The sequence below is a fragment of the Moschus berezovskii genome, chromosome 21, assembly GCF_049115385.1.
Source record: "Moschus berezovskii isolate FMDL1 chromosome 21, NW_MosBer_1.0, whole genome shotgun sequence".
Lineage (NCBI taxonomy): Eukaryota > Metazoa > Chordata > Mammalia > Artiodactyla > Moschidae > Moschus > Moschus berezovskii.
Window position 1 is genome coordinate 38,413,321 of NC_142480.1, and position 13,679 is coordinate 38,426,999.

Genomic DNA, 13,679 nt, shown 5'->3' on the forward strand with positions numbered 1-13,679 from the left:
TCTCCCAGAGTTTGCTCAAACTCATGTCCATTGAGTCAGTGATGCCATCCAACCATCTCATCCTGTGTCATCCCCTTCTCCTCCCATCTTCAATCTTTCCCAGCAGCAGGGTCTTTTCCTATGAGTCAGTTCTTCGCATCAGGTGGCTGAAGTATTAGAGCTTCAGCATCAGTCCTTCCAATGAATATTCAGGGTTGATTTCTTTTAGGATTGACTGATTGGATCTCCTTGCAGTCCAAGGGACTCTCAAGAGTCTTCTCCAACACCACAGTTCAAAAGCATCAATTCTTCGGCGCTCAGCCTTTTTTATGGTCCAGCTCTCACATCCATAAAGGACTACTGGCAAAATCATAGCTTTGTCTACACAGACCTTTGTCAGCATATTAATGTGAGAACTGGACCATGACAAAGGCTAGCCACCAAAGAATTGATGCTTTCGAACTGTGGTACTGGAGAAGTCTCTTGAGAGTCCCTTGGACTAGCAAGGAGATCAAACCAGTCAATCCTAAAGGAAATCAACCCTAAATATTCATTGGAAAGACTGATGCTGAAGCTCCAATACTTTGGACACCTGATGCAAAGAGCCAGTTCATCGGAAGAGACCCTGATACTGGGAAAGATTAAAGGCAAGAGAAGAAGGCAATGGCAGAGGATGAGATGGTTAGATAGTATCACCAACTCAATGGACACGAATTTGAGCAAACTCCAGGAGATAGTAAAGGACAGAGGAGCCTGGTCTGCTGCAGCCCATGGGGTTGCAAAGAGTCGGACACGACCTAGCGACTGAACAAGAACAACAAAGCTAGCACATAGTAGGCCCTGTGGACTGACTCAAATTCCAAAGGGGTGAAGAATCTACCCAAACCATCTTGCAGGTGTTCAATCAGAAGGTTAAGTATTGAGTGCTGCATTCCCACTGTTCCTGTACCTTTCTTCAGAGCCATAAACCTACGTAATTGTTTTGCGTGACAACGTGTTGCATAGCGGTAACAAAAGGTTATCCATTAGAATATTTTCTTAACTGGTTCCATTTCATTGTATACTAATAAGGCTGTCAAAATATTTTTCTCCCTTCAGCAAAGACTTTTATTTCACTCTGAATTCATATTGGCACAGATGGCCTTGAGATCCCAGATATTGTATATTGCATACTCTTTGACAGTTTTTACAATTGAAGGTGGTCTCAAGAAACAAATCAATGTACTGACTTGGCAATTAATTCTGGCTAAAAAGGAAATATGGTTTCCTTGAAAAATTGGTTTAATTTTTATATTCAAACTTGCATGCCCCTTGACCTGCTCTTATCAGTAAAGGTTAAACAGAGGGCACTGGGTCACAGCAAGCTGGACACAACTAATTAAATAAGGGCTGAGCTGAGAAGGTGTCACTCCTTGATTTAAAGGAGCAAGGCCCTCCTGAAGTCTCTTTGGGGCTTGAAAAACATTTTGTCTTGGTGCAATGAAACTGAGGCAGAAGGCACTGTTAAAATTTAGCAGTAATTTTGTTTCAACAGTATTAATTAAAAAGACTGTGTTTCACAGCACGGTTAGGCAGAGTGAATTCATTGAAACTTCCAGGCTGCAATGCAGCTGACCTGGTTCAAGCCAGCCAAGACCTCCAATCAAGAGACGAGTTTAAAACGCTGCCATATCCCACAGGCCAGCACTGGTGCTTCATTCCAGTGTGGGCTGCGAGTGTATTCTGTGGGCTTCGCCTCTCCCCTTTGCCCTCCTGTCGCTCTGTCTGTTTGACATGTTTATTAAATAGAAGCTTCAGGCTGCACAGACAGACTCAGGCTCTCCTCCCGCGTCGCCCACCACGGGCAGCCCCTTGCCTGTCTTGAGAAAGGATCCCAGAAGCCTCGTAACCAAGGGGGCTTCATTGTTTGTTTTTTTGGGGGGAGGTGTTTGTTGGGGATTTTTTACATTCTTTTGGGAGCTGTGGAGCTATTTGAATAACAACTAGTTGTTATTTATATATATTTTGGTTTTGAACTTAAGTGAATAGTTAGAATTGTATTTTAATCCCTGCATATGAGGAAATGTTTTGCTCCTTTCCAAAAAAAAGTATTGGAAGTTAGCTAAATGGTAGATTTGCAGGTGAATTTTAATATCTTTAAATTTTTCCAAGTTTTCTACAGTGAGGCTATTTGTGCAATGAGAAAAAAAAATACCTCATTAAAAATGGTATAAATACTCATGCTTTAGGTGAATAACATCTTGATCCACATAGTTACAGGCATCTGGTCTGCTATGCTCTATTTTCTTTTTTTTTTTTTTTTCAGGTTAAGTGTTGCATTTATTACAGTCACTTATTAGAGCAAGAATCCTTGGACTGAGCTGTTAAGCGTTGTGCTTTCGAAATTTCATACGCTTTCCTGGCAGCGTGGCGCAGAGTGCACAGGGCCCAGGCTTGCTTTGTGATTTGCAGCCCTGGCTCTCCCTGGCTGGGGAGTTCTAACTGCTCCTTGTCTTTGTCAGTCTATCGTAGGGGCAGAGGGCTTGTCCCTCGCGTTCCGGCACATCGCCAGCTCCCTGCTGGGCCACTGCAGCCACGTCTCCTGTGAAAGCCTCCTTCATGAGGTCATCGTCTGTGTGGGCTACTTCACTGTCAACCACTCAGATAACCAGGTAAGGGGCCCAGGAACGTTCCTCAGGCTGCTTCCCAGCCCTGAGAGCGTGAGGTACTGGAATGAGAAAAGGCAGGCAAGCCTGCTGGAACCCATCTGATCTGTGTGAGGCCCTTGAGGTCGGCTCCAGGGGTATGTCTCTGGCCTCTCCTCTCTAGAAAGACATGATCAGCCCTAGGTCAGCATGAGGACGTCCTCTTAGAGCTATAAAAACAAAATATTTTTCATCAAATATTCTTCTTAAGCCACATAGAAGTGTCTCCTCTCTTACCATGTAGATTCTGATGCTTTATTCATTTTGTTTGTTTGTTTGGATGAAATAGATAACATCTTTCAACTTGCATCACTTTGCAAATAGCATCAGAGTCTGTTGCTTTATGAAACTGCTCTTGGTCTTTGGCTTCTGCCGAGGTGCTTAAGAGGGTGCCAAATGGTGTTGGAGGGGAGCCTGAGAAGGCAGGACTTGGGCCTTACCCCCTTGATTCACCCAGAATACTTTTGCTTTTAACTGTTTTATTTGGTTTCTGAGCAAGATTTCATTTGTAAATAGGGTTCTGTTGCCTTAAAATGTTGGGAAATCTGTTTTATAGATTTTATTTTTAAAATAACAATAATAAAATATTTTATTTCTCCTTATTTTAAAAAACAGAGTTATGGCATAACATATCAGATTGTAATTCCTGACAACCTAATTTATCTAAAGCCTCCTACTCAGCAACTCTAATTGTGTGGATTATATCTGAGAAAAGGCCACCAAACAGCCCTCACTCCAAGTTTCCCAATGTTTTATTTTAGGCAACTCTGTAATAAATGTGATTACTAGGTTTATTAGCCTGCAGTAATCTAGACTGGGAGAAGGCAATGGCACCCCACTCCAGTACTCTCGCCTGGAAGATCCCATGGATGGGGGAGCCTGGTGGGCTGCAGTCCATGGGGTCGCTAGGAGTCAGACACGACTGAGCAACGTCACTTTCACTTTTCACTTTCATGCATTGGAGAAGGAAATGGCAACCCACTCCAGTGTTCTTGCCTGGAGAATCCCAGGGACGGGGGAGCCTGGTGGGCTGCCGTCTATGGGGTCGCACAGAGTCAGACACAACTGAAGCGACTTAGCAGCAGGAGCAGTATTCTTGACCAGGGCAGGAGAAGGACAGGAGATAGTTGTAGAGCCCGAGCCAAATGCAAGGTGAGAACCTGCATACTAAGAGCTGAGGAGACTCCCTGTCTGATAAGGAGAAAGAAGACGGCCCCGAGAATTCAGCAGGTTTAGCCATCGGGGTTCACAGGGGCGCTAACCCCAGTATTTTATTTCCCCAGTTGAATGCTGATGCCCCCAGTGCTGACCCTGAGTGAGCATGGAGGCAAAATATATGTTGTATACCTTCCCTCTAAGAAGGTTAAAGAATATGCAGTCCATCCCAGAAAGATTTCCATAATTAAAATACAGGCAATGCGGACCCTTGCCAGAACAAGTGTCATACATAGAAAAATTCCTCTGTCACAGACCTCGTTGCCCGGAGGGCAGACCTTTCTCTGTCCCACCATGGGAGCACTCACACAGCACTCTCCCCAGCGAGCACCTCTGGATAGATGCTCTGTCCTTTCCGCGGGCCAGGCCCCACAGCACAGGTTCACGAGTCTCTCACAAGCTACTCAAGGAGGAACATCTCCTGTTAGGTTATCTTTTCTTCATGTGTATCCATTTGACCTACTAAACTGCATCTCATTTCCCTTCAAAACTTTGTCTTTTGGTTACAAAAGTGTCGCTTACTCATCATGAAAAAGATAAGCAAGCGTAAAGAAGGAAGCCGAGACCCAGTCATTCCTGATCTCACTGTTGAGACAACCACTGTTACCATTTTGGCAGGTTCCTTGCAGTCTCTTCTGTGAACATTTTGCCAGTTAATATTGTTGAGATATAATTTACATATAACATTGTACTGGTTTTTAAGTGTGTACAGTGTGAAGACTTGCTCATGGTTATATTGTAAAATGATTAGCACAATAAATTTAGTTAACAGTCATCACCTCACATAGTTAATTTTTTTTTATTGTGATGAGAACGTTTAGATGTACTCGATGCAACTTTCAAATGTGCGATACAGTATTGTTAACTTTAGTCACCATGCTGTTTATTACATCCCCAGAACTTATCTATCTTATAACCGGAAGTTTGTACCTTTTGACGCCTTCACTCATTTCACCCACTTTCTGTCCCTCTATGAACATTTTTACCTAGCTGAGGTCATAGTGTATATATATACAGTCCTATCCTGCTTTATACACTTAACGTTGTATCAGAACCCTTCTTTGTGGATATCACTTTTAATGGCTACATGACTTTATCTTAGGTAGCCAGCCCATGGTTTACCTAACAGTTTCCTGCTTTATACCTAAGTCATTTACTATTTATCATGACACTATCTCCTGCCCTTGTAAAGAGGTGAGTAATGTGTGTGTGTGATGATATTTTACTGTACAGTTCTATAGCAAAAGATTTAGTTCCTTCAGCGCACTCATGTTTAGGGATGGTTTGAAACGCTTTGCTTAAATCAACTGTGTTGTGATGAATTTACTGAACTGTGTGGGGCTTCAGAGAATCTTTCTGCTACTCCTCCCCTGCAGGTAAAACACATGCTCTAAGTATCTCTGGGCTCACCAGAGTCAATGAGAAATGGGGTCGGGGGTACTGGTGTTTGGAAATGGCATGTTAAAACTGATACGGACCTGATGGCAAAGTAACGCCTGGGCATGTTGGAACAAGAAAAAAGCAGACTCAGTGGACAGAGAGGGCAGCAAGCAATACAAGGAGGAGACAGAGACCCTATGGCTTCTCAGTCAGGGAAGAAGATGCTGCGGGCTTTAGAGATAATTATGAAGAGATAAGTTCACTATGAGTAGGAAGTTAGAAAAGTTAAAAAAAAAAAAAAGGCCAGACCTCCTTTCTCAACACCTTGCCTTCCAGAAAGATTGAGTCCTACCTGGACAACCACGTCTGATCTGATGGAAGGTCAGAGAAGTCAGTTCAGTCCTGATGCAATTGCTGAAACGGTAAAGTATCTGCCTACAGTGCAGGAGATCTGGGTTCGATTCCTGAGTTGGGAAGATTCCCTGGAGAAGGGAATGGCAACCCACTCCAGTACTTTTGCCCGGAGAATCCCATGGACAGAAGAGCCTGGCGGTCTACAGTCCATGAGGTTGCAAAGAGTCAGACACGACTGAGAGACTTAACACTAGGTATCAACTAGAGAAGAAATCAGAAATTGCTAGAAATGATAGTAATTGTCAAGCACTGAGACACTGAACTTTAAGGAGATGCTGTTTCTAAGCATAACCTCTTACAGAATTCTTTATTTGTTGTTCAGTCGCTCAGTCGTGTCTGACTCTTTGCAACCCCACGGACTGCAGCACACCAGACTTCCCTGTCCTTCACCGTCTCCCGGAGCTTGCTCAGACTCATTTCCATTGAGTTAGTACTGCCATCCAAGAACTCTTTATACTACCCCTCGTATCTGGTGTCTCTTGGACCTCCCTCATTAGCACTTCGCTGAGGCTGTAAGCAGAAGAACTGTTCCTACTCACAGACAGGTGAGGTATTGGGATTCAGTGAGGTGAAATAAGCCCCCTGGAATGACATAAAGAATTGGAGAAACTGAGGCTCAGAGAAGGAAAAGGGAATTGCCCAGCAGGAATTCATAGAACCCAGTCTCCTGGTGGCAGTCCTGATGCCCTTTCTGCCTCACTTCTGTTATCGTGAATTTATTTAACCTCATGCCACTTTCTTTAAATCAGAGAAATTTCAGAGGAGAAATTACGATGTTCGATTGATTTAATGTTTCCATATCATCAGGCAGAAATCATGTTAATTTGCAGGCCTGTTTGTCCACAGAGGATCTTTTATTCCTTCCAGGGAAACAGCTTGTGTCTTTATAAGACAGGAGACCCTGAAATCCTGCTGCAACCAAAGGCTGTTTTATTAGGTAAACTGCTTTGCATAAAGGATTGGCACTTTTTATTTGCACCATTTAGTCTATTAGCTGGAAGGACTGAGCCCCATGATACCAAGGATGACTTTAGAAGAGAAACCTGGATAATAAAAGCAATGCCCCATCCTTGATAGAACCAATCATCTGTTTCCTGTACGGTTGCAGTTTCTAATTAAAAAAATTTTAATCAAAAGCTTCCTTGTATTTTATAGTACTTTCATGACTCTGAGTTCCTTCCCATTTAATTATTATAATGAACGTAATTAGTATGTGCTGTCAGGCCTTCACTTTATTTACATTTTATATTGGATAATTAAATGTGGTCTGATAATTAAATTAACTCAAATGACAGATGATTTGACTGCCTGCATATTACTGTATTGGGAATAAGCACCTTTGCATATTCATTTTGGTTAGTGACTGACTTTTTCATCTGGTAAGACCCCATAGATTCCTGCTATCAGAGCTGGAGTCTCCTGTGATAGTTGAAAGGAGGAAGGATCCCATTGGCCCACCCTCCCCCATTAGCTTCTCTGAAGGGAATCATGCAGACTGTGTCATCATCTGCTTGGCCATTGATTGTCGGGGGGCGGGTTGGGGGTGGTCAGAACTGGCCAGTCAGCTGGACAGTGAGGCTTGTGAAACTAGATTCTGCCTAAGCTGTGTGACACGCAGTTTCCAAGTTTTTTGTCGCTTGATGACTTAGTAAGAAAATCGAAAGGTAATTGACTGCTGCTGCTAAGTCACTTCAGTCGTGTCCGACTCTGCGTGACCCCATAGACGGCAGCCCACCAGGCTCTGCCATGGCCTGGGATTCTCCAGGCAAGAGTACTGGAGTGGGTTGCCATTTCCTTCGCTAGACGTTCCTAAAATGTTGTGCTCACATCAGACATTTCCCTGCAAACAAAAACAGGGGCAGTCTCCCAGTTGTATACCGCCTGCCCGTGAGGGATGCAGAGTTGTGTTTTAAGAGTGGCAGTTTCCCGGAGCTCCATTTTAGCTTTTAGAACTTTCAGAAGTGCCCTAATTCCTGCGCAAACATTTTTGCTTTTGCTCCTTGTTTTTCTCAAAGGCAGATGGTTCTAGGTCACACCCATTTGGTAAACTCCTCCAGCTTCATCCAGGTCTAAGAGTAGAGTGTGCTATGGCGGGCTCAAAGTGGAAACTCCAGCCTTCAAGGCCTTTCTGTTATTCCAGCGTTGGCAGCTTATTCTTGTGTCACACACACATTCAGCTTTCCATATTTTCTTTCTTTGTGTGACAGATACAGTTCCCTTTCACAAAATAATAATATATCATGTCTAAGGAAGAGCCTAAGAACTTCAACAAAATAACTATCTTGGAGTTACTCTCAGTATTTACAACAACAAAGGAAGCTATGGCGTTTGTTCCCAAAAGTAGAACAAATAAACTTCCTAATGAAAAATAACTTCTGCCTAAAGATTTTATTGGAGGCTTCCGGTGAGTGATCTGGCTGGTATTAGAATGAAAAAATTTGCCAGTTAGCAGTTTTGGCCACTTGTCGGAAAAGTCGCCAATATCACAGAATCCAAACAAAAGATACCTTTACGCCCCTCATCTCTTTGGTGTCCCTATCTCGCTTTTCCCACGCAAGGGTAGTTTGAAGTACCTCCTCCTCACAGCAAGTACATTTTTACTCCAAAACCACCTGAGAGGTTTGCAAGGAAATCCCTCCTTGGCTGAGTGGCTGCAATGCTAGGGAATTAGCTGGAGCAATGGGCAGCCTCCCCACGGGAACCTCCTCTGAGTCCTCAGGTAGACACCATCACCACTCAAGACTGACACTGACCAGGTGTAGCACTGGTCAGCACTCAGTGGAAGGAATGCTTTCCCCACCCGCTTTGTACGAAACCTCGCCCTGATTCGTGGCTCACTGTACTCCCATGATCCCCCTGCCTGTGACTGACACAGCACGAGTTAAGATGGCACCTGACTAGATTCCCATCTTGAGTCAGTCTGCACTTCAGGTTTTGAACTTGATCTCTGATGGCACTAAAAGTCAGACATCACAGAGGATGAGAGCACAGGCTCTGAAGACAGCCGGCTTTGAAATCATTTATTCTGTTCTTCCCTAGCACTGTGACCTTGGTTTGGTCAAGTTACTAAATTGTAAGCCTCGGTTTCCTCATCTGTGAAATGGAGGGCATAGTACCACTACTGCCCGTGTTGCTGAGTGAATTAAATGAAACAACACAGGCCCAGACTCATAGTGAACGCTCAAGAAAGGCAGACCTTGCTGTCCCAGTGGCCCTCTTATCATCAGCTTTATGGCACTAAATAATGCAGCTGAGTCAGCAGTAGGCAGAATTCATAATTCTGGCATGGTAAACTGAAAAAAATATGGTTGTACAGATAACAGTAACTGAAGCCATGAAATTAAAAGACAAGTTACTCCTTGGAAGAAAAGCTCTGACAAACCTAGACAGTGTATTAAAAAGCAGAGACATCATTTTGCTGACAAAGATCCATATAGTCAAAGCTGTGGTTTTTCCAGTAGTCATGTATGGATGTGGGAGTTGGACCATAAAGAAGGCTGAGCAGTGAAGAATTGATGCTTTTGAACTATGGTGCTGGAGAAGACTCTTGAGAGTCCCTTGGATGGCAAGGTGATGAAACCAGTCAATCCGAAAGGAAATCAACCCTGAATATTCATTGGAAGAACTGATGTTGAAGCCGAAGCTCCAATACTCTGGCCACCTGATGCAAAGAGCCAACTCATTGGGAAATACCCTGATGCTGGGGAAGATTGAAGGCAGGAGGAGAAAGGGGTGACAGAGGATGAGATGATTGGATGGCATCATCTCAACAGACATGAGTTTGAGCAAACTCCAGGAGATGGTGAAAGACAGGGAATGGCAAGCTGCAGTTCATGAGATCTCAAAGAGTTGATGTGACTTAGCGACTGAACAGCAGAAACAAACTACCCTTCTTTCACCTGTCTTACCAGTTTCTCAGTTCGGGGGAACTCAGGTTCAGAACATTCCAGTGAAGTAACTGTCATGAAATCTAACACTGAAACTTTGAAACTGAAAGCTCACCATAGTTTCCTCTCCACTCCACTATAAAGGCTGGCAGCCCACTAAACTCCTTCAGCAGTGTCTGTGAGGCAAAGAGCGTAAGGAGGGACACTGTGAGGGCTTGGTTTAGCCGCACAGTGACGTGAAGTTAATCCTGTGATATCCATCCCAAGACTGGGCAGAGCAGCAGAAAATGCATAAGGGGAAGAAGCCAAACAATGAACCGTCAGCACCCTAGTCCCAGGTACCCAAACCAGGTCCTGTGAACAAGGTCCAAGGCTGAACACTGCTGCCAGGTGTGGGGTGTATGTCGAGTCATCAATCATCCTTGGCTCACTTGGAAGTCTTCTACTGGTATGGAAAATGAGGCCAGAAGAAATATTTTGTCAAAGTTTAACTAATGACCAGTCATAAAACTAACTTTTTCTAGGCCTGCCTTGGTGTTCAGACTTAAAGGGTACCTTTTTTAATCACTGAGATAGACTGTAAAGACTTCTGTAAGCACAGAGAAAACACCTCTTCTGATGTAGGAGATCTTACGTAAAAGCCTGACATCATAGAACAAACACTGAGACAGCAGTCAGGAGGTAAGGTCTTCTCATAACTATGCGGCTGTGTGACCCTGAGCAAGTCACTGCCCTTCTCTGGGCTTCACTTTCCTGTCTATCAAAAGAGTTAGGCTGGGTGCTCCCAAGGGCCCTTCCAGCTCTGACAGAAGACAAATGTATTAGTCTAAGATGAAGTGAGAAGTCATGCCCACGCCAATATAGGTGCTTGAATTTAATAATTTTCATTTCTAAATGTAGTGATCACAAATGTTCTAGCAGCCACGCTGGTCTCCTTGCTATTCTGCAAACACACCTCTCAGAACTTTGTTCTTATTGCTTTCTACCCGGGAATCTTTTCCCCCAGAAATCAGCAAGGTCTGGGGAGTGGCGGGGGGTTGGGGGGTGGCGGTGCGACTTTCAAAGGCTTTTTTCTCAGTTATCATGTTATCAGAGTGGCCTTTCATGACCATACGATCTAAAATCAGTCCATGGTTCCTGTTTGCACCTTTACCTAGCTGTGTTTTTATTCATGTACTTATTGCCCACCCCGACATTTATTTTGTCTGTCTCCCCTCCCCCACCCCATGCCGCTAGAGTGTTAGTATGTCAAGAACAGTCTTTGTCTGCAGTGCCTACAGGAGTGTCTGGCACATAGTCATTACTTAATATTTGTTAAATGAATTGTTGGATGTTGAGATAATATATCTCTTCTGACATTATACTGCAGAAAAGGTTAAAATGGCCCCAGATTTTAAAGAATACAGCACTTCTGTTTTAGTGACCAAACCTCCTAAACTGACTTTTAGCTAAAAATTTGAGAGCCATTTCTCTGGCATGGTAAGTTAGTTACATTTGAATTTATTCTAAGAGAAATGTCCTAGTTTTATTTTTGCTGGAGCCAGTAGTTCTGAGATCCAAAGGAAACTACTGTGTTTCAGTTCAGTTCAGTTCAGTCGCTCAGTCGTGACCGACTCTCTGCAACCCCATGAATCACAGCACGCCAGGCCTCCCTGTCCATCACCAACTCCCGGAGTTCACTCAAACTCATGCCCATCGAGTCGGTGATGCCATCCAGCCATCTAATTCTCTGTCGTCCCCGTCTCCTCCCGCCCCCAATCCTTCCCAACATCAGGGTCTTTTCCAGTGAGTCAACTCTTCGCATGAGGTGGCCAAAGTATTGGAGTGTCAGCTTTAGCATCAGTCCTTCCAATGAACACACAGGATCAGTCTCCTTTAGAATGGACTGGTTGGAGCCAGTAGTTCTGAGATCCAAAGGAAACTACTGTGTTTAAGGTTTGGCAAATCCTGTGTTTGAGAAAACAGCAGTGTGTGAGAGAAAACTTTGGAGGCAGACTTAAGTCCATGTCCTAGCCCCCATCTCACTTGAGTGATAAACTTGGGCAGGTTATCCTGAGTGTCACTTCCCCCAAGCTATAACATAGAGCCAAGAAATTGTAGTGATTAAATGTCATCCTCAAAACTTCCCTGATGGTCCAGTGGCTAAGACTCCATGCTCCCAATGCAGGGGCCCCAAGTTCAGTCCCTGGTCTGGGGACTAGATCCCACATGCCGCAACTAAGAGTTGGCATGCCACAACTAAAGATGCCGTGAAGATCCTGCATGCCACATGCTGCAACTAAGACCCAGCGCAGCCAAATAAATTATTTTTTAAATTCCATCTTTATTACGCAGACCGCAGGTTTACTTGACTTTCAGCTATGAGAGGGGATGTCTTTCGGATATTTGCTTGTCAAGTTGGTGGCATTGTCACAGCAAGTCTGTTTGATATGTGTGTCCCACTCTGAGAGCATACACTGTAGGAAAATCTACACTTAAAGACCCCCAAAGCACCATGTCATTCATTTTAATAGCAAGATTCAGTGCCGGGGGTGGTAAATATTTTTCTTAAGTGTCTTCATGTGTGTGTAGTTCCTTTGGGATCGTGCACCTTGGGTCTGCATACCTCATTAGAGAACCTCGTGTGTAGTTCTCTCATGGCAGCCATGAGCTGGTCTCTGCTTTAAGGCCCTTGCAGTGTGTTTTTATGGCATGATGAGAGGATTGTGGGCTCTGGAGCCCGGTGACCTACGTTCTGATCACAACTGTACCCCTTACTAGCTCTGTGATCCTTGTCAAAACCCTTACCTTCCTGATGCCAGTTTCCTTAAATCAGGATAACACTGATGACACCTCATAGGGTTGTTGTGCAGATTAAATTAGATCATGAGTATAGTGTAAAATTAGTACATTCCCTGGGCCTTAACAAAGGTTAATGGTGATATGACTGAAATGTCTGCCTTCCACATTCCCTGCTCTTAATGGGAAGATCATTGGAGTATCCACTCGGTCAGCTCTGACACTTGATACCACATTAGATAGGCCATCTCTGCTGTCAGAGCCTGTGTCCCCATCTGTTGAGAAAACTGAAGAGAACTCTGTGTGTCTTCATGGGCCCAAAGGATGTAGAAGCATGAGGAGGTCCTCCTATAGGGGTCTCTGGGCCGCCGCTGGACGCGCGGCCCCAGCACAGCTGGCAAGGAGGTCTGGGCGGGTCAGTCTGACCCTGTCCAGCTGCTATCTCCCACCCCCGCAAGGGGCATGCGTAGTTCAGCCGTACGTACCTGACAGGTAATAAACATACGCTTGTCTGGAAGGCAGTGGAGGAGAATCTCTGCTAACCATTTGGGGCTGCAGAAATAGGAGGAAGGGAGACCTCACACCCAAATAACTCTCTTCTATATGGGCAACTGCTAAACTGAAAACACACCGCAGAAATAACTCAGAGGTGCACTGAGATGGTGTTAGGAAAAGAAACTGGAAAATGCCTCACATGAATCAATGTGAGCATTTAATGGACCTTAATTGGAACCTTATCCTACTGTACTTAGAGCAGAGAGATGAAAGCAAAAGAAATCTGAGAGACCATTTATTTCACTTGAGAAAGCAGTAAACTAAAACTACAAAAAGATTTGACTACTATTATATTTTTATGATTAAATAAAATTGTCATAGACTGGTGCTGGCGAGCCCATAAGTGCGCCGTGGAATGCATCCATGTTCTTTGGCTGCTGCTGGGATATGATCAGAAAATCTATCAATCAGGCTGGGCTCTGCATTTATTAACTGCTATTCTCACACCACCCAAAGGCTCTGTGGTAAGGAAGGCTTGATGCAAGTTCGAAATCAGAATTGTTGAGAATATGAGGATAGCATATTTTGTGTGAAGAGTTTTTATTCATTCTTAAGAAAAAAATACATTCTAAGCTATTTTCACCATATTTAAATGTAGTGTCTGTGCAGGTATATTCACCAAAAGGTGCTCCTGTGTGTGAAACCTTGTAACACAGTATTGTATTATTTCTCCAAGTTCACAGGCCTTCAGAGATTATCTAGTCCAGCTCCCCTCATTGCCAGAGAAGAGAAAGACTTGCTCAAGTCCCTGGAGCCAGGCCTCCTGACACAAGATCTAGGACTTTTT

At 44.1% G+C, this 13,679-nt stretch overlaps 1 protein-coding gene across 4 annotated transcripts in view; it reads left to right on the forward strand.

The window, feature by feature from the left end:
* The window catches only part of SCAPER (S-phase cyclin A associated protein in the ER), a 420,138-nt gene that overhangs the window by 386,635 nt on the left and 19,824 nt on the right, over positions 1-13,679 (forward strand). For 3 of the 4 annotated variants that reach the window (XM_055418057.2, XM_055418059.2, XM_055418058.2), the window contains exon 29: positions 2,481-2,630. The exons of the other annotated variant lie outside the window; for it this stretch is intronic. In XM_055418057.2, the coding sequence (XP_055274032.1) occupies positions 2,481-2,630 (150 nt within the window). The remainder of the gene's footprint in view (positions 1-2,480; positions 2,631-13,679) is intronic. 4 annotated transcript variants of the gene reach the window in all.